This window comes from Tiliqua scincoides, chromosome 3 (assembly GCF_035046505.1).
Source record: "Tiliqua scincoides isolate rTilSci1 chromosome 3, rTilSci1.hap2, whole genome shotgun sequence".
NCBI lineage: Eukaryota > Metazoa > Chordata > Lepidosauria > Squamata > Scincidae > Tiliqua > Tiliqua scincoides.
This window is the reverse complement of record NC_089823.1, coordinates 136678023-136705240: the sequence shown is the minus strand read 5'-3', so window position 1 is coordinate 136705240 and position 27218 is coordinate 136678023. Positions and strand designations below refer to the sequence as shown.

At 41.4% G+C, this 27218-nt stretch overlaps 1 protein-coding gene across 6 annotated transcripts in view; it reads left to right on the top strand.

The window, feature by feature from the left end:
- The window catches only part of KCNMA1 (potassium calcium-activated channel subfamily M alpha 1), a 619222-nt gene that overhangs the window by 454178 nt on the left and 137826 nt on the right, over positions 1 to 27218 (top strand). For 5 of the 6 annotated variants that reach the window (XM_066621009.1, XM_066621008.1, XM_066621007.1 and 2 more), the window contains exons 16-18: positions 4126 to 4194; positions 16588 to 16674; positions 22054 to 22130. In XM_066621009.1, the coding sequence (XP_066477106.1) occupies positions 4126 to 4194; positions 16588 to 16674; positions 22054 to 22130 (233 nt within the window). Of the gene's footprint in view, positions 1 to 4125; positions 4195 to 9730; positions 9743 to 16587; positions 16675 to 22053; positions 22131 to 27218 lie in introns of all 6 variants that reach the window. The other variant, XM_066621005.1, reaches the window with a different exon arrangement.

The following is a 27218-nucleotide window of genomic DNA, read 5'->3' as shown; positions in this document are numbered from 1 at the left end:
ACATTGTTAGTTCAACATCCCACTGCACGTCAGTGGCAAGAAGAAGATGGTAAAACTATCTTTTTTGATCACTTGTGGAAGTGAGTGATCAAAGATTGCCCTGCCGCTTCTTATTAAAGCATCAGTGACTCTGGAGGAAGAAGTGGGCTGCTGCTACCCCAGTCATCTCCTTGTTTGCTTTTTGTTAGAAAGAAGAGCGTCAGGACACCAGTTGAAGTAGTTGGGTAGATGGTGGACCCAGAGGAAGAGGGCCCTATGTGCTTCTTGTCATAATCATCAATCTGACTTCAGACAAATTAAGGACTTGGTTCAAGATCTCTACTGAGATTCTAAACATTTGTGAAGGAGAGTTAAAGAAGAAGGCAATAACCTTGGCCCAGGCCATTGGGTGGCTTTAGTCAATAGTTAAAATGGTACAGGTGGGACCTTGGTATCCACTGATTTAACTTACCACTGATACCGAGGTCCACCTTTAAATGCCTTGTAACAAGGAAAAAAGCACCAAAATCCAATTTCCTATCATCGCTCTGTCAGATAATGTACTCAGAAACAAATTGGAAGGCAGTAGATTTTTTTTAAGCTGCAGTGCATTTTGAATTAGCAGTTTCTGTATAGTCTTCCAAGACAGCCTCGCATACAGTGCAGTGTTCCAGGCTAGTGGCTACCATGCCATGTATAAAAACTATAAAGTCACGCTCCTCTAGGAAGGACCGTAACTGGTAAAAGGCCATTTTGACCACAGATGCTGCCTGTGAATCCAGGAGGAGCAGTGCCAGGTCTAGCAGCACCCCCAGGTTCTGCACCGGATCCTTCAAGGGGGTATGAGATCTCGATGGAGTGATCTGCATCTGCTCTTTGAACTGCATCTGATCCGAAACTTTGGTTTGGAGTTACTAATTCCAGTGTTTCCCCTAACGCTCAGTGGAGTATAATGACACCAGCTTGTAGGGTCTGATATGGTAACGGGGATTAGTATCTTTGTAGAATTAAGGGTCTAACAACCATGTTTCGGGGAAAAAAAATCAATCAGTTGACTTAATTGAACTAAAAAAATCCACCTACAGTAAATTAATGTATTTGGGCAGAAAACAAAAAAAGAACTGCATTTTTAAACATAGTGGCCTTTTTTGGTCACTTGTGGGATGAGAATTTATGAAATGGGCAACCCAATCCTAATCCATGCTGGAACAGGCAGGCCAGCTTGCCTGCGCCGTATCTAGTGTTGGGCTAGCTGTGGGGAAAGTCAGAGTTTGAGGAATGAACTCCCTTTACCCCATGTCATGCTGCAGTTAGCCCTATGGGGCTACCCTGATTTGCGCCATTGAAATTGCTGCTAGAAATCCGAGTGGACTGGGTTGGGCCGACATGGCCAGGGACAGGGGTTGAGATCCAGCTTAAGTGACAGAGCCTGATCATCCCCCCCCCCCCACTGGCCTGCCTGCTGCCTGCTCCAAAATGCCTTCATTCTGGCCTCCCCTCCACACTGGCTGCCCTCGGCCAGCACAACTTCACCTGTTTTGGGTGGTGTGGAAGCTGGATGCAGCCTCTGCAGGCCGGCACACATCCATGTCTTATGACATGTTTGTGACAGTACTAGGCCACTGCAAGGGACTTAGGCCAGCCCACAGCATGCTCAGGATTGCACTCTAAGCATGGCAACTTGTATTTCCTACCTCCAAGTTGCAGTAGAAGCTTAATAAGTAGTAGAAGTAAGTAGAAGCTTACTGTCAAGGCATGCAATATTTGATTCTGCAGAATTTTCCTTTTTGGATATTTTTTATCCCTCACGCTATTTTTTTTTTATTTTTTATTGTGTACTGCAGATTGAATGTAGACTGGTGGCTCTCCTTTCTTTTATACATTAATGTTCCCAAAATACCATAATCAAGCCAAGATTGCATATGATCAGCAATGAAAACAGGTGATAGAGGGAAACAAATGATAGCTACACTCATAGTTACTTGTCGGGATGTTTTATTGAACCAACAGTCTAGGAGGTTGCACATCTAATTTATTCGAGTGAAGAGCTCAACTCCTGAAAAATACTGATTTAATTAGAAGAAGAATTTATTTCCCTCTGGATAGATAGAGACAGTTGGTCCTCGCTTCTTTAGAGCCTTTGTTCATGAACATCTGTGTTCAAACTGCTACTGTTAATAAATGATGTTGGTAGTTAAAAAAAGAGGGAATGAGATTAAGACTCCCTATAACATCATTTCCACGTTTTGTGAATCTCTACATAGTACTTATGTGAGGAAAAGTGATACAGCTGTTTATTAAAGCATTAATGGGCACCAAATCCTTTACTTAGGCCTATCTGAACTGCAGACTCACATTGACTTTATTCCACTTCAACAGCCATAGCTTTGCCCAAAGAATACTGGGAATTGGTTGGCTGCTAAGAAAAGATCACTAGCCTCTCCTTTAGAAAACTACAATTTGTAGGGTTACTTTGGAAAATGAAATGACTATTATACCAGTTAAACTACACTGTTGTTGTAGTACAGTGTCCAGTACAATCTGAGATTAGCTGGACGCTTATCATGAGGGCTGGGTAGAAACTTTTTTCTATCATCCGAATTGGCCATGCATGGCAGATTTTTTTTTGCCTACACTAGACTGGCGAGGTAGGGAATGTACGTTCAGTAGCTTTCATGCATTAAAAATTGGTCACGTGTTTAATAAAGTAGCCCAAGTTAGACTGAAGTGCAATCTGGTGTCTTTGCTGGAGGGTGCGAGGGTAAATAGAATGCCAGATGCAGGGGAATGGCAGTGAGATGCAAGTATCTTGTGGTCTTGTGTGCTCCCTGAGGTGGGCCACTGTGAGATACAAGAAGCTGAACTAGATGGGCCCTGGGCCTGATCCAGCAGAGCTCTTCTTCTGTTCTTATGTTGTTGCCTCTGGATTCAGGAATTAAGACATATAGAAGGCATGGCTTGAGTTAGATAAGACCAAAACATCATTGACTTGAGCTGCGATCTTATATGCAGTTACCTAGGAGCATGTCCCATTGAACTAAATGAGGCTTACTTCTGAGTAGACAAGCATAGGCTTGCAGTTACCTAGCCATCTCCCTCCCCAAGACAGGCAACTGCCAATCCTTATGTCAGTCAGTGGCAAACCTTTGTGGGTTCACTTCCCTGGGGGAACCACACCTTGGTTCCAGTTCTTCAGCAATAATATCTACTGCTTTTGGTCAAGTACAGTTCATACATTTTGAACAGTGAAGAAAGCCTGATCAGCACCATCCCAGCTCTCCTTCCCAAAGTCCATAAACCCTGGGTTGATGAACTTGGCAGAGCCCCCCAAAAGGCCCAATTCCCTTCTCAACAAGAAGCTGTGAGAGTGAACTTGGACATCCCCCTCTCCTTCAACCACTCATCATGACCCCTTGATTTTCTTCCCACAGTGTCACAGGACTCAACCTTTATAACTCTAAAAGTTACTTCGTTAAACAAGGTTTGGGGAAAAAAAAAAATCTGGGGTTGCCTGAGACACTCCTGTGATGGAATTGTGGCCACTGTCATGAACTGTCATGAACAGTTCAGTCATGAACTGCCCCCAATCCTATCTTGCCAATGTTAAGTATGGAAATCTGCCATCAACTCTGAGAAACCTTTAAAAACTTAGGAGTTCTTTTCAGTAGTGTACCTATGGTATTTGACATCTGCATAGGCCACTCAAAGCCATGGCACCTGCCTCAAGAGCGCCGGTGGAGGCCAGGGCTACCAGTCACTCCTAGCAAAGGGTAAACCTGGCCTCAACCTTGAGATCTTTCTCCCCCACCCCTCCACTCAGGTGGAGGCCAGATCGACGAGCTGCTCAGTGATGCATCTGATACCCTGGCTGAATTTTACCCTTGGAGCAGACCATCCCCCCTCCCCAACCCTGGTATCCTGCTGTATTTTGCAGGCAACAGGTTCAACTCCAGGCAAAGTTGTGTGTGATTGTCAGTTTGTGCCATGTGAGTTTGCAACTGTTTTTGCTTTTTGCCATAGTGTGAAAGAACAGTAGCTTTGAAATTGTTGCCACTTTTTACAACTGAGATTATGTCTTGACAACTTCCTTGTAAAGAAGTGTTTCGTTTTAACCATGATAAGACAAACCTTATTTTTATCTTGCAGACTGGTCTTTGCGAAGCTAAAGCTCTTAATGATAGCCATAGAATACAAGTCGGAAAAACGGGAAAGCAGGTATGTAACTGTCTACAAAACTTAACAGTATTCATAATGCGCCTTTGATAATTCAGCCTATTAGATTTCAGTTTGGGGGGGGTGATTTTTATTTTTTATTTTCTTTTGGAATGGGGTTATACCTATGAAAGCATTTTAAATCGCAACCATTGTGGCATCACTACACCAGCTCACATAACCCAACTGAATGGCTGCATCATCCCTCCTCTGAACTGGATCCACATGACATAATTTAACAGGAAGAGTTTTTAATTTCTATTGCTTTGAACTCATTTTTTAAATTTTGTTTTTGTTTTCCTTTATGCATCTTGATAAGGAATCTTAACCTCCAATAAAAATTGCATCTGGAATGGCAGAGTTTACAAACTGCAAATATGTACAACCTCTGTATAAATACATTTCATTTAACTATCAGTATCTCTGAATGACTTAGATTTAAGTCTGTCGGTAGGAATGCTGCACACTGAGCCATGTTCAAAGCTTTCCTGAAGCACCATGTAAACCGATGGTGCTATAGAAATGAAAGTGATAATCATTTTTTCCAACAGGCCCATAACTACAAATGGTTCTACCCTGACCAAACACAAGGGTGTTCTCAGGGCCCATCCTGTTCCATGGTCATTACTTGAGAATCCCACACAACGAAAAAGGGGAAACAATGCTGAACTCTGAAAACCAAAATACTAATCAAACATTTTAGTGTAAATTATGTACAAACTATGCTGGTATTAAAAACGCAAACCATACAAATATTCATTTATCAATTCTCATTAGCCATAACACCTCTTTTGACATGTTTCAAGCATGTCAGCTGTACCTGTGGAACCCTTTGTTTTCGTGAGGTATGAGTCTCATTAGGGGAGATCATTCTGGCAAAACACGTTTGGCAAGTTCAAACGGATGTTGTGGCTACTGAAGATTGATCTCCTATATAATTCTTGCCAATCAATTGTTATGGCTTTATACTATTTGGATGTTAATTTATCTTTATAGGAGAAGGCATGGCTTGCACAGAAACAGATTTCCATGTGTAAAAGGGGGGGGGGGTATGCAAATAGATATTTTCAGTCAATAAGTGTTGACTGCCACAGCTCCATCTGCAAGAGAAAAAATGAGCTAAGTGGCCTCTAGAATAGTGAAGGCCCCTGTTGCTTTCAAGCAAAACAGCAAGTGATCAGAATAGAAAGACAGTTGGGAGGCACCAAGGAGGAAGGCTGAATCAAGCAGCTTTCTCTGAGCTGGGGGTTGGGGCAGGGCCTCTTTGGTCTCCAGAGAAGACCAAATGGAAAAGACTCCTCCATTTCCAGAGAAGGAAATGCAAGTGGCTCAAGCTTCCCCTCTCCCCCCCCCCTTTCCAGGGCTTTTCTGAACTGGGACATACTTTTTTTCCCCCTTGAAGGGATGGACATTATTTTCCCCCATCTGGGGACAATGTGCAACTTGTTGTGACACCCCCCTCTCCTGGCTTCTTTGATAATGATCTCAAGCCAGGGTCATCTGACAGGATTCATAGGCCCTACGTCTGCCGGACGCTTGAATTTTTATCCCAGCCTTCCTCCAGGAAATTCAAAACAGTATACATGGGTTCTCTTATCCTCCAAATTTTATCCTCTGAACAGCTCTGTGAAGTAGGCTAGGGTGAGAGAAAATGAGTGGCCTGAGGTCACCCAGTGGCGGGTAAGGAGTTGAAGAAAGTATTTCCAATCTAAGGATAAAACGAGATGTGGTATGGGAAGACATGTGAAGCAACTTTTGACCATTCCTTCCACTAAAATGCAGCTGTGGTAGTTTCTAAATTGGATTGGAGTAGCTATGCAGTATGAGCTTGGTATGTGTGTATTTAATCCTTTCTCCATAGGCCCTTTTCCCAACTCAAACTCTCCTACCAAGCTAGTTTCCTACCCTGTGGGAAAGATAACTGGTGCTTATTTATACCCTTTCTGGAGTGGGTGGGAAACCAGCTTGGGGAGATTTTACTGGGAAAACATTATTTGTGGAAAGGTTGGGCTCCTCAGACCACTGCTCCAATCAAATTCAGAGGGGCCCCGCATAGCTGTGTTTCACATGTGTCTCCTGCATCACATTTAATTTGATTCTATGTTCTACTTCTGTGGCTCTCGCATAGAAAGAGACCTCTTTGAAGAAGAGGCGTTTACCTCTCAAAACACTTCATAAATTATATCACTATAATAGTATAAGAACTAATATTATGCTGAACTAATGTTTCAGGTGGTTCAGGTTGTCCTCATATGTAATGTAGCCATTATAGATTTGTAGATAGTAATCAGCAAAGATAATTACTTGTAAAAGATTCACATAGAACAGTACCTAATTTCAACCTTCACTTTGAAATAGCACCTCTGACACAACTGAACCGGATACTGAAAAAATACTTGGCAAAACATTAGCATTATTTCAGTATATAGCAGTGCCCTTTTGTTCCTGTGGCTCAGAATCATTTCCTTACTTTTTCATCTTCATGGTCCTCATTCTCATTTTCCCAGAATGCCTTTTAAACTAATCAATTGTGGCAACCCACTATGTTTTGTTTAGAAGAATTCATGACATGACAAGAATCCGTGACATGATTATGAGTCGCAACATTATGTTTGACCCAATCATATCACAGATTCTTATGATATCATTAACAATCATTATGACATCACTAACCATGTCAGGTGGATTGCTGCAGCCAGTGGCATGAGGATGAGAGCAATGTGGAAGAAGAAAACTGGCATGAGAAAAACAGCACTGAAGCTGCACTACTGTATTTTGGGCAAGTGTTGAAAGCCATTGTGAATGGGAAGCAGCTTTCAGCATTCACAAAATCTAAGAGGAGCACCAAATGAGCTATAACATTTTGGCTCAGCCCTAATTACACCCCTGAGTAGCACACCTCACCATTTGACCTGAGCTTCTCTCCCACACCTCAGAGAGCTTTGATGAGGTTGAAATGTATTGGGTTACAAAATACATTTCCACTTGCACTTCTTATTGGACTCCCTGTTACTTTGACTTATCCACAAGCTCTTCCTAGCAACTATAAGATGGTGCTATAAGACGGCAACTATAACTATGTGCAACCCTCTCTGCAACTACCATCTCAGTGAGACTTTTAACCAGTCGTTTGTTTATTGTGTCAAATTTGTCATACTTCCTTGACATTTGGCAGAGGGGTTATTTTTGCATCTTTTTTTGTAAGCAAAAAAAGCTATTGATCTACACATTATCAGTCCTCCTCCTCAGTGACAAGGTACATTCTGAAAACACAGATTCAGCACTCTTTGTTATGCAAGCATTTGGAGCAAAGCCATGCACGTTTGGTCCTGCATATCTCCTGTAACACTCTGCTGACAAGTGATATGTAAGAGGGGTATATGTGATCCCAGATGTTTGTTTTATGTTGTCAGATACTAATGTCTATATATTTCAAAGGCATCTTATTTTTTGAACTCTCAGTCTTGAAAATTCAGTTTCATTCAAAGTCTCATCCAAAATAAATGTTTCTGTTGAGCAGCCCCATGATGCATCAGGAGATGTAAAGCCAACGCTCGATTTTGATCAATGTTGCTTGTTATTCAAATGGACAATACAATAGAAACATTAAGAGCAATTGCTTACATAAAGCAATGCATGTTGCCCTTTTGTTCAAGAATTCCCACTCTGATTCTTATCAATAATTTCCTTCATTGCCATTTTCTGAGACAGCTTCCCCCACCTGAATTTGTGAACTTCAAAGGCAGCTGGACTAAATAAATAAATAAATAAATAAATAAATAAATAAATAAATAAAGTTGGATTAAATTAAATAAATAGAAAATATATCTATAGAAGTTGCATAATACAGCATCATCATAGAAATTTAGACTGAGAGTCAAAGAGCTCCTTTAGGCACCTCTAAAGTTTGGGACATGCCATGATTTTGGATTTGCAATATCACCTCCTCAGTTTCCAAAGCAGTTTGCTCTAAGGTGCAGATTAGAGGTTGAACTTTGTTCAAGCAAACATAAGTCAACAGCCTTCTTGGATGTGTCAGTTGTATGGTTCTTTGGATCCCAACCAAATTATTTAGAAACTGGAGACATGCAACTTGATAGCATGGAATTTTCAGAACTATTATGTGTAAAGGTGTAACTGCAGATATGAGGGTCCTTCTTAGATGGTTTATTAATGGAGAACAGTAGTTAGAGAACACCTTATCCTAACACACAGCCCAGATTTCCTGATTTGTCTAAATATCACTCAAAAGCTTAGAATAGTTGAATTCCCAGTGATAAGTAATAACAATTTATAACCTTTCCTGATGTTCTTTATTCATAAGGATTAAAGAAATCAGTTCCTGCAGTATATGGATTTTGGGAACATATCATTTTGTCCATTTGTATGTCCCTGGGCTATCAGGTACTCAGTGGTCTAGGTAGAAGTTACCACGAGCAACATCTACCCTGATTGTTAGGCTAGATATCCAGTGGCTACATGGATATACACTGAGTATATCCATGTATTACTTTGGCACACACTGAGTTAAGCCAACATTGTATATTTGTATTATATTATACAATATAATTATACAGTTATACAATATAATCTGTGTATTATATGGTTGGTACAGTTCGCTGCCATGAACTATCCAGCTAAGAATGAAATGACCACATGAGTCACAACTGTCCTAGCCACATTGATAGTCAATAGTTGTTGATTTTTAAAAAGAACTCAGAGTTATTAATAATGGTAGAACCATTACCCTTGGTATACTGTCTTTTTTTCTGTCCTGCTCTGGTTTTTAAAAGTGGGATGGAAAAAATACCTATACCATGGGTACTGATGACTGTCATATTGCCTTCACATTTCTCATCAACTATCAGCTGAACATGAAAATTTATTTTTCTACAGCAATCAGTGGAGACTACAAGAATATGTTTTTACAAAAAAGTGTTAGCATTTCATAGAAAAGGGACTTTTAGGCCCAAATCCTAACCAACCTTCCAGCACTGGCATAGCAGTGCCAATGGGGCTTGTGTATTGTAGTGCAACTTGGGTTGCCTGAAACCCAACCCCCCCAGCAAAGCTTTCCAAAGGGGTGCATTAAATTCATTTGTGGATGTCCTTGAACCTTAAAGTTGACATCCTTTTTTTAGCCAAACATAAACCTGAAACATCCTATCTAAGGTCACTGTAAAGGAAAAGTTTATAAAAGTTGCTATTTCATGAGCAGAATACAAAAACGCCTACAAAAGCCACATCTTTTCTCAAATATGATTTTTCCCACCTATCTCTTTTTTTCCCCTAGAGAAAGTACAAAGTGGCAAGACGATCAGCATTTTCTCTTGTGTCCCCTGTGTTTTACTCCTCTGTTAAACTTTTTCCCTGTCTCTCCATTTTATTTGTCCTCATTCTCAGCAGAAAAACCTTTTTTACAAAACCTGTTGCAGCCTATGGAAGACTTGAAATAAAAGGGTTTTTTTGCCTTTGTTTTGGTGTCAGTTGATTTCTTATCAAAGTGTTTGATTTGCAATTTTTTTCTTGTCGTTCGCAGAAGCCGAAAGCGGTATGCCCTCTTCGTTACCTTTCCTTCCAACCTCAACCCTACCTTCACTCCTTCTAACTTCAGGACTAACCCCTTGCCAAGAATTCAGGAAGATAACACCTTTGTCTATCTTTCTCTCGATATATGTACATATGTAGATATATATATGTATATACATATCCACGTGTGCATATATATATATATGTATGTATGTACCTTTATATATGAGCCCCCAGTTTCAAAGAGGAGAAAGAGCTCTTTAGCAACAGTTTGTTTCTTTGTGGTTCTTGTGACTCACGCACTAACTTCTTTGCAGGAATATATATATATATATATACACACACAAACAAAATTTATATACAAGGCTTTTGTCTTTGGACACCATGGGTGCATCCGATTATTTCAGTAGGAGAACCGTCTCTCCTGTTTGACCCTCTTTTTTCCCCCCTTCCTGTTTTATGTACTTACCTTATGTTGCAACAGTGTCTTCTCCCTGTCTTTTAACCTTTGTGCTGCCACATTGTCTTTGTATTCACACCTTTGCTAAGATATCCCTAGAGTCCTTCTTTGGTACATGTTCTATACAGTACTTCATGGCCTTGTAGTCACCTTCCATTAATAAAACTACATATGCCTTGACTTCTGTTTTGTTTTGTTTTGTTCTAATTTTTGATATAATGTTGTGTCTGTTTAATTGAATACAGTAGACATGGAAGCTACTGTATTGTCTTATCAATCAGTGCACACTGGGTAGCTCTTTGTACAACATGTTCATAGTCATTCCAACGTAGGAGGTCACTGATGGGAACCTTTGAATGAGTTGGCTTCTTTCCCCTACTTTGTGTTGGCATGTTTTGCATATTATTTTAATGTGCTGATGATATTCAGCACCCCATCTCTAGCTTACATGCCATCCTGCTGTTTTGGATTTGAAATAAGTAAGGCATGAACTACCAGATCCTTTTTGTTTCTCTATTATTTGACTAATCTGAACTTCTTGGGGTGCCAACTGGGACTTCCTCATTCTCAACAATCAGTGTTTTCATTTCCTCTCAAACTGTGTTTCCCATCCTTAGGCTGGTGTTGTTTTTTTCTGACTCTCTCCTGCTCCTGTTTCTGTCACGTCATATTCTGTGTCGTGTGTAAAACTATTTCTCTTTAGTTCTTCTATCCTGTGGATTTGAAGTAGATATGCAAAAAAGAGAGGTGGCTTCCTGTCAGTTTGGCATTATTCATATGATCCAACTGCAGAGAAGTTACTGCAACACTTGGCATCTTCAAGGATCTGCAGTTGTTGCACCTCTTATTTGGCTTCTTGTTTTCCAGTAATTTTAACCTCATGGTAAAGGCATGCTTAGCCGTGTGACAAAAGTGTGTGGTTTAAAAAGTGCACTGGCTTGCTCCCAGATTTAAATGGCACCAGGCTGCCTTCTGAGTTTCCTGCTAATCCAATTTGTCATCATGAACATCTGACCATTTGGATGCTTGAGAACATATTGTATTTGGCAACATGATACTTAAAGAAGTTTGGACACCTTTCTGGTAAATGAACAGATAATGCAATCTGTTGGCAGTTGATATTGTTACCAAGGGCTTTAACCCCTGGGAGCAACCTCTTGTGATTGTCTGCTTTGGTGATAATGGAGCTTCAGTATTCTATAGCTTTATGGAGCTGCCTTGTTGTCTGCATTTTTTTTTTCCAGTGTCTATAGTGGATTTTTTTTTTCTGTGTATCTAAAGATGTGGAATCTGTATTAACATCAGTTAGAGAAATCTGAAGAAAGAAGCAATAGCTGGGAGACACACAGCTCCTCAATGAGATGTGTGTGCATGCCTCCCATACTGTTTCTCAATATGCTCTGCAAAAATCCCAAAGGGCAAAAATATAAGTCCATGTTAAGGAGTCACTGATTGCTGCATTCCAACAGGCCTTATCATTTAGGCACAGACAGACCAAAATGTCTTTTAAAACAGCAGCGGTTGTGTTTTGATTTTGTCATAACTCCAATCAAGAATATCCCATGTCTACTAAATTAAATATAGCAATTAAGATAGTACGGTAAAGAATATATTTTGTTGTGATCTGAATTGCATGGGGAATGGTACAGCACATCTACCATATTGTGGAAGTTACTTGTCATGGTTTTTGTTGTTTTTTTTTGTCACTCATCCAGTCAAAAGTTCAATATTTGTCCTACACATGAGTTCAAAATATATGTACTGAGGTATTACATACAGTGTCCGTTTTACACCTAGACAATACATGCAATTGGACTTACCAAACAGATGGAATTTTCCTGCTGTCTTCTACTAAACCAGAAGTTGGTCTTTAACTGAGTTTGCTAACTCTTCACCCCAAAATGTTCTTTTACCCTTTTATTAACTGCATAACAGGGAAACGTTTGACTGGCTCAAGTTTCCCTGTCCAGTTCGTACCAACTGAATGTTTCCCTGCCATGTTGTACTCCAAAGCATAGTAACACATTTAAAATTTAAATATAACCCCCCCCCCTCAAAAAAACGTTTCTGGGCGGGGGGGAGGGTAGGCGATGGGCAGCCCCAGGGAGCCAGGGTGGGGCTGGGACCCGGCGGTTATGTCGGATCCCAACCCCCGTCCCCAGAGAGAATGGAGCAGCTTCCAGCTGCTCCGCTCTCCTCAGACTTGCACCACCTCCAGAGGTGGCGCAGGTCCGAGGAGGCCCATAGGGGTGTGCAGCCCTTACCCAGGGGTAAGAGCTTCCCCTTCCCTCTGGCTGAGCTGCTGCACCCAACGAACCTGCGCTGGATGCAGCGCAAGCCTCCTGGCTTGCCTGCTGCAGCACAGGTTAGGATTGCGCCCATATAGACTTTTGTTTTTCTATCACTTTATTTTGCCTCCTATTTCAAGTAGGTGGGCAGAGAGTAGGTATGCTTTTACCTTCCACTGTAAAGTGGTTCCTCACCCCCAGTTACTGTATAGTGAGAACCTTGTGGACTTGACCCTTGTGAGCAATTCAACAGAGGATCAACTTTCAGCTCATCAGGCATCCAGTTGCTGTAAACTTGGGATCCAAGAATATATTGGACCCTTTTTGGACTCCATCTTTACATGTATTTCAACATGAAATGACTGAAATATCACCTTTGGCTGGAAGAAAAAAATATCAGAACACAGTTCAATTGAATGTAATCCTGAATACCCTCTTAAGAATATTCTCCACAAATAATAAAAAAAAGATTTGTGGTTATGCTGTTGCATTTAGAAATAAAAAGCAGATCATTGAACTGAAACGTGAGTTGCGTTTTAAATTAAAGCTCAGATGAGACTTTAAAACCACAGGATTACAGGGATAGATTCTGAAACTGACTACCTTGCAAGGACTCATTTATATATTACAATTATAGCTGAACATATACCACAGGTTGTTTTAACAGCACCCCTGAACTATAATGTATGAATTTGTTTGAAAACCACAATAGCATTAGTTTCCTGTTCCATGATTCATGGAATAGTCATGATAACACAGACTTATTCACAGGCCAAATCCATCTTAGCCTTCTTGAAATGAATGATTTCAGATTGTCTTAAGTAATTTGTGGATCACAGAAAGAGCCCTGAACAGGCTTTATTATCCACTTGATATTGACTCATCTGATATATTCATTGTTAGCCTATGACCTGTTAGTGTCTGGTCAAAATGTAAGGAACTGACAGTTGTCATGGATAGGTTTATCCTCTAGAATTCCAGATTTTACTATCTAACATCTCGTTTTACTTTCAAAGTAGACATTCTAATTGCCAATTCTCTTTATAAATGATTGTGGTGGCCTTTTGAATCCAACGTTATCCTTGTCAGCTTTTCCAGTTTCTTTAATTAATAATTGTCTCCTTTCATGAACATCCATTTAGATATAACCTAAATTATTCTAAGCTATGAACCTCCAGACTGTAGTCTAACCAGGCCCTGTTTGGGCGGTGTTAGTGATGACTGCAGGAGTACTGAACATGGTCTTCTACCCATGAATATTCTGACCCCTACCCTGAATTTTTGGCTTTTAAAAAAGTTTTTCCTTATATCCTTGGAAATAAAAGGACTAGAGACTTACTATCAGAACCATTTCTGTACAAGGGATGTGCAGTCCCATTTCCTTGAAAAAAATGTCTTAGTCATGTGGAAACTCTCTTTATTTCCTTTGAAATTTCTTGTATGTTCCCCTTGAGCCAACCTGATGTTTCACTTTTGGCAAATTGGCAACTCTAGTCCCCAGTGCACTGCTCCCGGCAAAGTGAGCATTTTTACCAGCTGCAGACTCCCAACGGAATAGCTAGTGCTACTGAGAAGCACCTATAGCTTGACTGACACCTTGAATTCATGTGTTCTGTGAGTCCCAAGCAGGGAAGGTGAAAACCTGCTTGATGAATTTTCTTAGCTTTTTAAAAACTCTTTTTGCTTCCTGAAAAATTCCTTGGTTGTTTTGTCCAAGCTAGAATTTTGAAATTTGCACTGAACTCTAGCTTCAGGCAAAATTCAGTGGCAACTCTGATTCTACTCAGTTGCTCAGTAAGAAGTCAACCTGTTCTCCTGCCTTCTGGAGTTCTGTCCAATTAGTGCAAAGGCACCGATATGATTGATGGATAAGAGAAGCTATGATGTTATGCTTCATTACTCTCTATTGCACGTACTGACTTACAAAGGGGGCAGATTTCTATATTGTCCTCCCTTGTCAATTAAAGCAATCAGTTTGTTCCTTTGCACTGCAGACACAAAAAAAGGTATAGCAGATATGCTACAGAATCCCACAAATGCCTTTCTAAGTTTTCCAAATAAACAGTTTAGCAGTAAATTTGAAAACATCTCCAATACCAGGCTGTAGCTATCCTGGAAAAATAATGCCAGCAAATTGTACTACATGTAACCTGCACTGTTTGTGCCATGTGTTCATCCGTATGTGTTTTAATTGTCCTCCTATCATCCCTTAAAAAACATGGTTTTTTTTTTTGTTAAGTCCAAATCAGTCCCACTCATTGCCAGTCTATTTCCTACAAATATTGCATAGATATTAATGCTCCTCTGACTTATCAAAGATGAAGCAAAACAATAGCATTTTTCTTAATATTAACTGAGATTTGGAAAATTTTGAGGCTTTCCATAGAAGGGGATAGCACCCAAAATAGTTCATGGTTCATTTTATTGGAGTTAAGTTAATAGAACAGCATCTCTTAAATTTCAAAGAACTACCTAATAGAAAAAAAAAATTTCTGTGGGAGACCTCTACTTACTCTTGAACATAGATGTTCCACCATAATAAACAAACAAATAATCTGAACTATTTTGGCGTCTACCTTAAATTGGCACTAAAAGCTTTGGAGAGTTTAGAGTTACCTGATACTTCGTAAACTGAAATAAGTCTCATGAATTTGCCAGCATTAGTAGAAATGGTTGGAGTTAACACAGTTCCATAAAGTTAATGTTGGGGAACTGTTCTCCATCCCACCTCCTGCTCCATTCGTAGGAAGCTATGCATAGAGTCCAATGTCTCAATGGTAGGAGGTGGGGTAGAATCGGTATGAGTGTTCATGGAACACTTGAATAGCATACTTGAATAGCATGCAATACCAATATAAGTCACTCAGGCTTTTTATGACTGATATGCAAATCCCTCCACAATGAACCTGTCATTCCTTCAAAATACAGATAACCATTTATCAAGAAGTAACTTACCACTAGGTGCTTGGTAAACTGGTTTTTCTTGGAACCACTTGGAAAGCTGGTTTTTTTTTATCAGCCTGCTGTGGTGAGGAGAACCTTCTTCCTACTTACTCAGAGTTCTAATCAGGGGTTGGGTTTGAGACACAATTGTCTTGATATAATGGCAGGATGCTATACATAACTGGCCTAACAAAATTTACATACCCATGTGCTGTAATAACTTACCGCTTGGCAAATGGTAGTCACTCTGCACCCCCCCCCCCAAGCCCTGTATAGTTGCAACACTAGGCCCAAGTCCACTGAATAGGCACCCTTAAAGTTTGTCCTGATTATTGCCTGAACTCCAGAATGGTCCAAACCTATATCTTTATGGTCATACATCATATGTCATTCACAAAGGTCAACTTAGTACAAGTTATAATTTATATAGATTATAATTTATATAGATATAAAAGTTATAATTTCCCTGTTCAAAAACAGCTGATTTCATTTTTCAGGAAGGATGAGTAATTTTATTTTTATCTATTGGCTACACATTGAAAAGAAGCTTTGGGATGGAGAAATTCTTAAACATTATACAGTACTCATTTTGTGTATTTTTTTTAGCAATGGTAACTGGTTGTCTTGTACCATTCCCCTTGAGTATATATGTGTATTATATTGTATATAATGTGATATACAGAGATAAGGGGCCCATTAATAACATCCTATTTCGACGGTAATTGGCACAAAGACGTAAAATGCCATAAAATATGAGAAGAGAGCCTGATCCAAGAAACTCTTTTCTTTGGGAATCATTTCCCTTTTCACCAACCATGATGATGATTTTGGCATCCTTTAATACAGAGCAAGAAATCAAAGCTTTTCTGAGCAGCTTTGTAGATTTTTTTTCCAATTTAAGATACAAAACCCCAAAATAAGAGATATGGTTTTTTCCCCCCACAGTTCTGGTTTCAAATATAACTGATATTCTTTATATTGAATCCTGGCCATACTTGAAAACTTTGATACAAATTGTTTCTATTTTTCTTCTTAGATTTTCCTGATTAGTGGGCCTCCTATAATAAAGCAGAATTGATTGGTTTGATTTCACCACTAAAAAGCAGCATAACCTCATGGCATTGTCTTCTTGGTTGTTTTTGTTTGTTTGTTGTGTTATTTTGTTTCACCGGACAGTATATTAATCAATCCTGGAAACCATGTGAAGATTCAAGAGGGTACTTTAGGATTCTTCATTGCAAGCGATGCCAAAGAAGTAAAAAGGTAATGCGCTGGTCATACTTTAATGTGAACATAAGAACATAACATAAGAACAGCCCCACTGGATCAGGCCATAGGCCCATCTAGTCCAGCTTCCTGTATCTCACAGCAGCCCACCAAATGCCCCAGGGAGCACACCAGATAACAAGAGACCTCATCCTGGTGCCCTCCCTTGCATCTGGCATTCTGACATAACCCATTTCTAAAATCAGGAGGTTGCGCATACACGTCATGGCTTGTACCCCATAATGAATTTTTCCTCCAGAAACTTGTCCAATCCCCTTTTAAAGGCGTCCAGGCTAGATGCCATCACCACATCCTGTGGCAAGGAGTTCCACAGACCGACCACACGCTGAGTAAAGAAATATTTTCTTTTGTCTGTTCTAACTCTCTCAACACTCAATTTTAGTGGATGTCCCCTGGTTCTGGTGTTATGTGAGAGTGTAAAGAGCATCTCCCTATCCACTCTGTCCATCCCCTGCATAATTTTGTATGTCTCAATTATGTCCCCCCTCAGGCGCCTCTTTTCTAGGCTGAAGAGGCCCAAACGCCGTAGCCTTTCCTCATAAGGAAGGTGCCCCAGCCCTGTAATCATCTTAGTCGCTCTCTTTTGCACCTTTTCCATTTCCACTATGTCCATTTTGAGATGCGGTGACCAGAACTGGACACAATACTCCAGGTGTGGCCTTACCATAGATTTGTACAACGGCATTATAATATTAGCCGTTTTGTTCTCAATACCCTTCCTAATGATCCCAAGCATAGAATTGGCCTTCTTCACTGCCACCGCACATTGAGTCGACACTTTCATCGACCTGTCCACCACCACCCCCAGATCTCTCTCCCGATCTGTCACAGACAGCTCAGAACCCATCAGCCTATATCTAAAGTTTTGATTTTTTGCCCCAATGTGCATGACTTTACACTTACTGACATTGAAGCGCATCTGCCATTTTGCTGCCCATTCTGCCAGTTTGGAGAGATCCTTCTGGAGCTCCTCACAATCACTTCTGGTCTTCACCACTCGGAAAAGTTTGGTGTCATCCGCAAACTTTGCAACCTCACTGCTCAACCCTGTCTCCAGGTCATTTATGAAGAGGTTGAAAAGCACCGGTCCCAGGACAGATCCTTGGGGCACACCGCTTTTCACCTCTCTCCATTGTGAAAATTGCCCATTGACACCCACTCTCTGCTTCCTGGCCTCCAACCAGTTCTCAATCCATGAGAGGACCTGTCCTCTAATTCCCTGACTGTGGAGTTTTTTCAGTAGCCTTTGGTGAGGGACCGTGTCAAACGCCTTCTGAAAGTCCAGATATATAATATCCATGGGTTCTCCCGTATCCACATACCTGTTGACCTTTTCAAAGAATTCTATAAGGTTCGTGAGGCAAGACTTACCCTTACAGAAGCCATGCTGACTCTCCCTCAGCAAGGCCTGTTCGTCTATGTGTTTTGAGATTGTATCTTTGATGAGGCATTCCACCATCTTACCCGGTATAGATGTTAAGCTGACCGGCCTATAGTTTCCCGGGTCCCCCCTCTTTCCCTTTTTAAAGATAGGTGTGACATTTGCTATCCTCCAATCTTCTGGCACCGTGGCCTTTTTGAGGGACAAGTTGCATATCTTAGTCAAGAGATCTGCAACTTCATTCTTCAATTCCTTAATAACTCTTGGGTGGATGCCATCAGGGCCCGGTGACTTATTGATCTTTAATTTATCAATGAGGTCTGAAACATCTTCTCTTTTAACCTCTATCTGACTTAACTCCTCGGTTAGGAGGGGCCGTTCGGGCAACGGTATCTGCCCGAGGTCTTCTGCCGTGAAGACAGATGCAAAGAACTCATTCAATTTCTCTGCCATCTCTAAGTCTCCTTTTATCTCCCCTTTCCCTCCCTCACCATCCAGAGGGCCAACCGCTTCTCTGGCGGGTTTCCTGCTTCTAATATATTTGAAGAAGCTTTTATTATTCCCCTTAATGTTGCCGGCCATGCGTTCCTCATAGTCTCGCTTGGCCTCCCATATCACCTTCTTACATTTCTTTTGCCAAATTTTATGTTCCTTTTTATTCTCCTCATTAGGAGACTCATTAGGGCAAGACTTCCATTTACGGAAGTAAGCTTCCTTGCCCTTCACAGCCTCTCTAACTTGGCTGGTTAGCCATGCGGGCACCCTCCTGGATTTAGTGGAACCCTTCTTCCTTTGCGGTATACACCTCTGCTGGGCCTCTATTACTGTTGTTTTAAGCAGCCTCCATGCACTCTGGAGAGATTGGACTCTTTTTACCCTCCCTTTTAACCTCCTTCTAACCAGCCTCCTCATTTGAGAGAAGTCCGCCCGTCGGAAGTCAAGGGTTTTTGTTAGAGATTTGCCTGGTATTCTTCCCCCAACGTGCACGTCAAAATGGATCGCAGCATGATCACTGTTCCCCAATGGCTCAGTAACATTTACATCTCTAACCAGGTCCTGCGTACCACACAATATTAAATCCAGAGTCACCTGCCCTCTGGTGGGCTCCGTGACTAGCTGCTCTAAGCCACAGTCATTTAGCATGTCAAGAAATCTGGTCTCCTTATCGTGACCAGAACACAAATTGACCCAGTCTATATGAGGATAGTTGAAGTCCCCCATGATTACAACCCTGTCCCTCCTTGTCACCTCCCTGATCTGTTTCCTCATTTCAAGGTCCCCATCCGATTTCTGGTCTGGAGGACGATAGCACGCCCCTAGTATTACATCGCTGCACAAGCCTGGTAATTTAACCCACAGAGATTCTAAGGTGGAGTCGGACCCACCTTCAATCTCTAATTTGCTGGATTCTATCCCTTCCTTAACATAAACAGCCACCCCACCTCCAACATGTCCCTGCCTGTCCCTCCTGTAGAGTTTATAGCCCGGGATTGATTCTCCGCATTCCACCAGGTTTCCATTATGCCCACTATGTCACTGTTTTCCCTTGCCACCAGACACTCCAGTTCTCCCGCCTTTGCTCGGAGACTTTGGGCATTCACATAAAAGCATTTGTACACGGAATGCCCCAGGATGGGCTGCTTATTCGCTCCTTTGTCCCGACATCCTCTCATTGTGCCAAACCGTCTATCACATCCCATCACTCTACCTTTCCCAATTTCTTCTCCTACTCTGCCTTTGTCTTGTTGTTCTCTAACCTCCCCATTCTCATCCCATAGGGATGAGGAGTCCCGAACCGGATGCCCCTCGGCTCCTGTCGGCCTTCCCCCAGGGATCAGTTTAAAAGCTGCTCTGCCACCTTTTTAATGTTATGCGCCAGCAGTCTGGTTCCATTCTGGTTCAAGTGGAGCCCGTCCCTCTTGTACAGTCCCCGCTTGTCCCAAAACGTTCCCCAGTGCCTAACGAATCTAAACCTAATATGCTGTTTAGTTATGCCTCAATTCCTCACGTAAGCCTCACCTATATATCTCAAGCATGCTTCAGTAACAGACCTGCCCAGATACACGCCCTGGGGCAAAGGTCTATGATGCTCCCCCCCTGCACCATGTCACCCCCCCCCCCGCTTACCCATCACCGCAGAGCCTCACACAACGTTGAGACCAACTGGAAACCGGAAGTACTGCTTAAGATCACATCAGGAGTCTCACAAAGCTTCTTGCGCAATCTGAAGTGCTGCGCAAACACAGCACCAAGGGCATTTGCCTCCCTGCACCCCCCCAGGCCCACCTCTGGCATGCTTTAGAATTTGGCCCCATTGTCCTTTGTGTGCAGAGGAGAATGGGACAAAACTTCAGGAGAGAAAATAAAGAGAGCTTTGTTGGATTAGTCATACAGTCCAGCAGCCCACTTCAAAAAATGACCAGACAGATGCCTCTGGGAACCTGACAAACAGAGAGTTGTTTGTCCCCAATACCTGGCATTCAGTGAAATATTGTCTAAATAATGGGGATTCAATTTAGCTACCATTGCTAATATCTCTTGATCAACCTATCCACATAAATTTGCCAAAACCATTTTTAAGGCTTTTTTTTTTCAGACAGGCCTTCTTCTGTGGTGCCTTTCCACCCTCAATTCTTCTTCACAAGGGCCCTCTAGGAACAGAGACATTCCACCTCTTTCTTTCTGAGGCACTTCTGTGGCAGGAAGTGGACCTTCTTCAGTCCTCCATCCCTTGCGAAGGAAGGAATGAGGTTGAAAAGGCACCACAGAGGAAGACCTGTAAGGTAAGTGAAGGAGGAGGCTAAGAGGCAGGTGGGTGCTATGTTAACCAGAGGTTTGTTAACCAACAAACAGCCCATTCCTATGCCAAAATGGACTGTGCTGATTGCTATGGGGGAGGGACTGATTGTGAAGCTTGGGAGAAGTAACTGGCACAGGTCAGTGAAGGTATTTAGCTGGCACAGGTCCAAGGAGACCAAGGTGTGTTGGCTACTACTAGAGGCCACTCTCTGCTTCCAACACACCTCTGCTGTCCCCTGTTCTACCCCATTACACCCCCTTTCCACTCCATTCTGCACACTCCATCAACTCACCTCCACTGGGAGGCCTTCTTCACCCTGACACCATGTGCTGTACCTCCCATCTCACCTCTGGTGGCAGTCCAGAAGTGCATGGCTATGCACACTTCCAGATCACTGTTTATGATGGCCAGAAAGCACATTCCACCAGTGCCGGATAAAGCAACTTTTCTTGTATTCCACATTTGCCACTGAAAATTAGTTTTGCCACTGGACAGAATAGGGGAAATAGGTATTTCCCCCCCCCCCCACACACACACCTTCCCCCATGTAAGCCCAGACGTCATTTGCTCACACAGAGAATCTTGGACTTCAAGCCAGTGTTTGTGAAGCACCAGAGGTGTGTAGTCACTGTATCTGCAAGAATAACTGCTATTGTCCTGTATTTGTTTTATGACAGCATCTGAATTTCTCCAAAACATTAAGCTATGTGAAACTAAGTGGAACAAATGGCTGTATATATCTTCAGCTGTCTGTTTCAAAAAATTAAAAAAAAAAAAATCAAGGGGCTTTCAGCCAGCAATTCCCCTGCCAGGAACAGTGTTTTCATCTCTTATGTGTTTGGGTAATAAAGTCACTTTGGATGCTACTTTCCAAGATGAAAGCTGGGTGATCTGATCCACCATGTCATATTTATTAACCGTTCCCCCAATTATTTTCAAGTTAAATTTATTAAAAGAAGCACGAACTTGAATCACCCGGCCTTGTGTTTGAAATTAATTGTCTTATAGCAAACATTTCCTTCTTTAAATGTCTAAACCTTTCAAAAGATTAAAGGAAATTAGTTCTGGCATGTTTCATTAATTTGGCACTTGTAGCAAGGAGGAAATGTGGGACTAATTTCATTTGTATGGATTAAGAAATGTGTCAGTTTCTCCATTCTCCTTCCCTCTCTAGGGCATATTTTTACTGCAAGGCCTGTCACGATGACATCACAGATCCCAAAAGGATAAAAAAATGTGGCTGCAAACGACGTAAGTAATGTTCCTCCCCCCCCCCCCACACTTCCTGCCCTGCCACTCTACAGGAACCATTCATCCTTAAGGAATCTCTTTCAATATATTTCTGCATTTTGCACAGTGCTTAGAGAAAGGCGAGGAAATCCATACAGACCAACACACTTAATAACTGTCTCTGGTAATTCCAACGTGTGCATGTTTTCAAAATTGAATTTCACACCATTTGGTCACACCTACATCTTCATTAGAACCTCTTGTGGCCAAGCTAACAAAGTTCAGATAATTATCACATTATGAACAGGTGTCACAATTATTATGTATATATGCTTGGTTTCTCATTCCTCTCCCCATCCTAACTAAGATTTTTAATAGCTAAATAAACTGATTATCTTTGAAGCATATCTCACTATGACTCATACTCTTTAAAATTCATTGCTTTCACTGGCTCTCCTGGGTCAAAGGGAGACTTTGGGTTCTCTCAATTCAATTTAACAGGATGCTAAAATGCATTTTGGCCTCTTAATGGTGGTAAAACAAAATACCAGTGGCGTACCTGAAGAGGGGAAAGGGAGACAAATACCCCAGGTGCCAGGCTGGGGGGAGTGGCGTTGCACTGCCATCCTCACCTACCCCATGGTGCCCACCCACACCACCCAGGTCCTTTCACCCAGAGGCGTTCTGAGGGCTGGGAAAGCAGCGCACCCCAACCCTTGTAAAGGCCTTGGAAGGCCAAAAAAATCACTTCCAGTTTGACAGACGAAACCAGAAGTGATGTTTTTAAGCCTTTAGAAGGCCTTCTGAGGGCCAGGCAAGCCTCCCCAGCCCTCAGAATGCCTTCTAAGGGCGTTAAAACGTCACTTCTGCTTTCCTCCTTTTTCTGCCCTCCAAAACCTTGAAATCAGAATCAAGACAGCGGTAGGGGGGGAGTTTTTTTAACCCTTTATTTGTAGTCCCAACAAAAATCCCCCCATGACACCTTCCCTTCTGAGGCAAATAGTAGCCACAGAAGGAGAATTTTTGTCAGGATCATGGCATAAGCAGAAGGGGTTAAATACCCTGGCCCTCTGTACTGCAGTCTCAATTGTGATCAGCCCCCCACAGCTGCTACTTAAGCTTTTAAAACAGGGAATATGAAAAAACACTATTTATGTGCTCTACTCCCAGTTTGGCCTTGATTTTTATCACCCTCCTGAGAGACCTTTAGAAGCCCCATTCTGAGTGGTGTCTTAAAATTCAGTGCATGCTGAGTTGTATGTGTACCACTGGCATGCTGCACACCACTTCCACATGTGGCATGGATTTGCAACATCTGCTATGTTGGAAACAGTTGTGAGAATCAGTCCTACCTTTTAATCAAGGCTTATGAAACCAGTCTTGAACTCTTCTGGTAACTGAGGTCCATTTTGGTTTTACTGTGAGATGACTGAAGAATGTAATAATAATAACCTCAGCTATCTCAAAATGTGTCAAAGGTATGCAAGAGCATTCTTAGAATGAGTTCACGAGATTGCTTTTGTTTTTATATAGAGAGATCTCACTGTAAGGTAAGAAATGAGTGTACTTGTTCCATGGTTAATTGATCTTATAAATACAATCTCTGCATACATCTCTGCATCTTATAAATACAATCTGCACACACACACACTCTCTTTCTCTCTTACACACATGATAAGATTACTGATGACATCAATTTCCATTTAAATAGGATTTATTAGTTTATCAGTGGAATGAAGTGTGAAACATTTCCTGCGCTAGTTCATGTAGGCTTGCAGATGAGAGCTGAACACTGCATGTTTGAATTCTCCTCGTCCACAACATCGTCATCTCCATGTGTATAGAAAACTAGCATTGCAGTCCAGCCTTTTCTTTGCCATGCTGTTTTTCCACGTTTAGGGAGGATTTCTTTTTTTCCTTAGGGGAGAGAATTTATGCAGTCTTTCCCACACCTACTGGCTGAAGTGGTAAAGTCCAGGAAATGTTTGCATTTGCAGCTTGATTCTCATGTTTATTTATTATGTTCCTTCATACAAACACCATAGATGCTATATTGGTGTCACTGTTTTTTCTGGAAACGTTGTAAGTTCTCTGTATAATACAGCAATACGCAAAAGGACAATGGCAAATTCATATTTGGGGTGCCAAAGAGAGGAAATTAGTTAACTAGAAGGTAATTTCGGAAAGGCCTTTTAGCAAAATAGAAAAACCATAGAAAAGTATTTGGAGGTCTAAACCGATGGCCCACTTATGTCTAATAGTCTAGTGATTGTAATAATCATTCACTATGAATGAAAAAGTGTTGGGCAGGTGATCAAATATAGCAAAAGACGACAAAAAGGAAGATGTCAGAAGCATTGTGCTTTAGCACAGAATCAGTGAGATAGGTTCAGAGGATTGGGGAGGGAAGGCATTGATAGCAAAATTAATGTTTTCTCTTTGAATGTTTTCCTTTTCTTTTTTTCTCTTTCTGGTGTGTGTGTGTGTGTGTGTGTGTGTGTGCAAGTCCACACATGGGCTGGAGTTACGTGTTTTGCAGTCAAAATGCATTTCCATATTGCATATTACAATGGAAATCCTTCCTGGATTCCTGGTGAAGAAGAGTTGCATGAGGAATATGGAACATCCTTTCACCTGCTGTATTAAACACCTGTCCTCCCACTTACTCATTCTCCCCTGCAAGTTTTCCCTCCAGATGCCACTTCACAACAGAAAAGTGGCTGCTGATGTTTGGAAATAATAATAATAATACAGGTATTTCTGTACCGCCTTTCTTGGTCCTCAGATTTCTCCTCGGACTTTATTCAAGGCTGTTTACATACGCAGGCTAATTAAATCCCCATAGGGATTTTTACAATTTGAAAGAAGGTTCTATCTTCCAAGAACCACAACATTCAGATGTTTCTTTCTGGTCTGGTTTCACATTCTGGCCTCCATCCTCCCACGCTCAGAGCAGATGGAATAACTTGGCTCAGCTTGTCAGCTGCTTCCAGGTCGCACGGTGCCGGTGGCCTCGAACTGGCGACCTTGTGGATGTTATCTTCAGGCAAATGGAAGCTCTACCCTCTAGACCAGACCTCCTGCCATTATGTGGAAATGCCACATAATGTGCCTTTCCGGGTACAAGCGCAATAAGCAGTTGGCATCTCAAAGCATATGTGATAACAGATCCCTCATTAGTGAGCAACCTGTGCCTAATTACGCATGGTCAAATGCAATTGATGCCAATGGAGCAACTGCCAACTATAGCAAGACTGGAGCTTTAGACCATACCATGTTCATAGCTTTGTAATTTCAGTATGCTGTGAGTGAACCATAGCATCAAGATAGATATTAGGCACTAAAACAATAATGAGAATTACTAACCTGCTTTTTAGTTTACTTCTTATTCCTTCTCTTCAATCAAATCTCAAAAACACGTATAGATTATATATTAATGCAGTTGAAGGAACTGTCTAATGCTCTCATGGAGCAATAGTCCAGCTAGTTAAGTGGTTTCAAACTTGTAGCCCTGAGAAAACACTTTCCTCATTGACAGGTCTCCAAACAACCTGTTCAAGTTTGCCGTAATACCCCTGAACATGATACTTTGCTGAGAGTTCCTGGGTGCATGCTCATTTTGCACAGAATGCTGGCCTGGTGTCAACACTGCCCTGCATAAATGGAGAGTGTTTTCTGAAATCAGAACACACACTCCTCACTGGCTGTGCATTGCAGGCAAGCTATTATTTTAGTTTTAAAGAGCCTTATCTAGAATCACTGATTTTATCACTGAGGACTCGTGATAATCTTCCAAGGAACCTCAGTGTTCCATGGACCTCAGCTGGAAAGCTATTGATCTGGCTTTGTGTTGGCCTCCAATTGCTAGGCAGGCTTTTTTTTTTCTCTCTCTATTCAATCTCACCAACCAAGAGACCCTTATCAGAGGCAAAAGAATTATCCAGAGATTCTTTACTGAGCTACTAACCCTAAATTCACTGGGACACTGAAAACCCTAGCAACGTCTGTCCAGTAGTGATATAAGCACTGCAAATGAGTCGACCGGGAAAGCAAAGAACCCAGTTGATTTAAGGAATTTTAAGGAGTATAGGACTGTGGCCCATATGAAGAGGGAAGTATGTCCACAAGGAGAAGATGCAAGCTTGCTATCTTTTCTGTCTTACTTCTTTGTGCATCGTAGAATTGGATTAATCAATATGAAATTTTTTTTAAAAAGTAGATCAGTACTGAAACAAGTAAGTAGACTCTCTTAAGTGGCAAGATTTGAACTTCTGCTATATTCTCTATTCAGATTGTGAGCTTTATTTTGATGGCGCTGAAAGCATCCCTTCTCTTCACCACTACCACCGCCCCCTTTCCTTTTGCGAATTAATGAGCACCATAATAAAAATTAGAAACTGTTAAGTGGAAATGATGCATAAGATGAAATGAAAACTTGAGAATAAACCTGTGTGTACAGGTGAATGAAATGTGAAGGAATATCTCCTTTACATGGAAATCTTAATTATTGTGGCATTAATTACATACGGCTTCCTGGGATAGTTGAAAGCCATGTTCTTTAATAATGTATCTGAGGTTTCACGTCCCTTCAGATGCTGTCTGAACATTAGCTTTAGTATTGTCAGGGTCTAAAAGTGAGCCTGACCTACATAGCTATTTGTCCAAACCTGTTAAGCCTAGTATTAATAATTCAGCACTGGGCTCTTCGACTGCAGAAAGCCAAAGATAATTAGAGTAATTGCACTTTCCTTTCACAGTTTTTTTCCCCCTTTCCATCCCTCCTCCCCATATTCTTTGAATAATCTGTAGATTTTCATGTTGTCCAAAAAGAAATTTTAGTGTGAAAATTCTGTGCTCCAGATTACTGTGGTACCTTACTGGTATATAATGTTTTCACTTATGATCTTGTTTTAATTTCATTGCAGCTTTTCGGCAAAGAACCAGTATTATATTGCGGTGCTACAAATAGGTCTATCAGGGCTGTAACATTCAGTTGATTAACCATTAGGTTAATCTGTTGGAGATCTTTTGATCACTTAAAAATGTGCCCCAGATTAACTGAGCAGCAGATTTTTAAAGAATGTAATTATTTATAATACAAGCACTTAC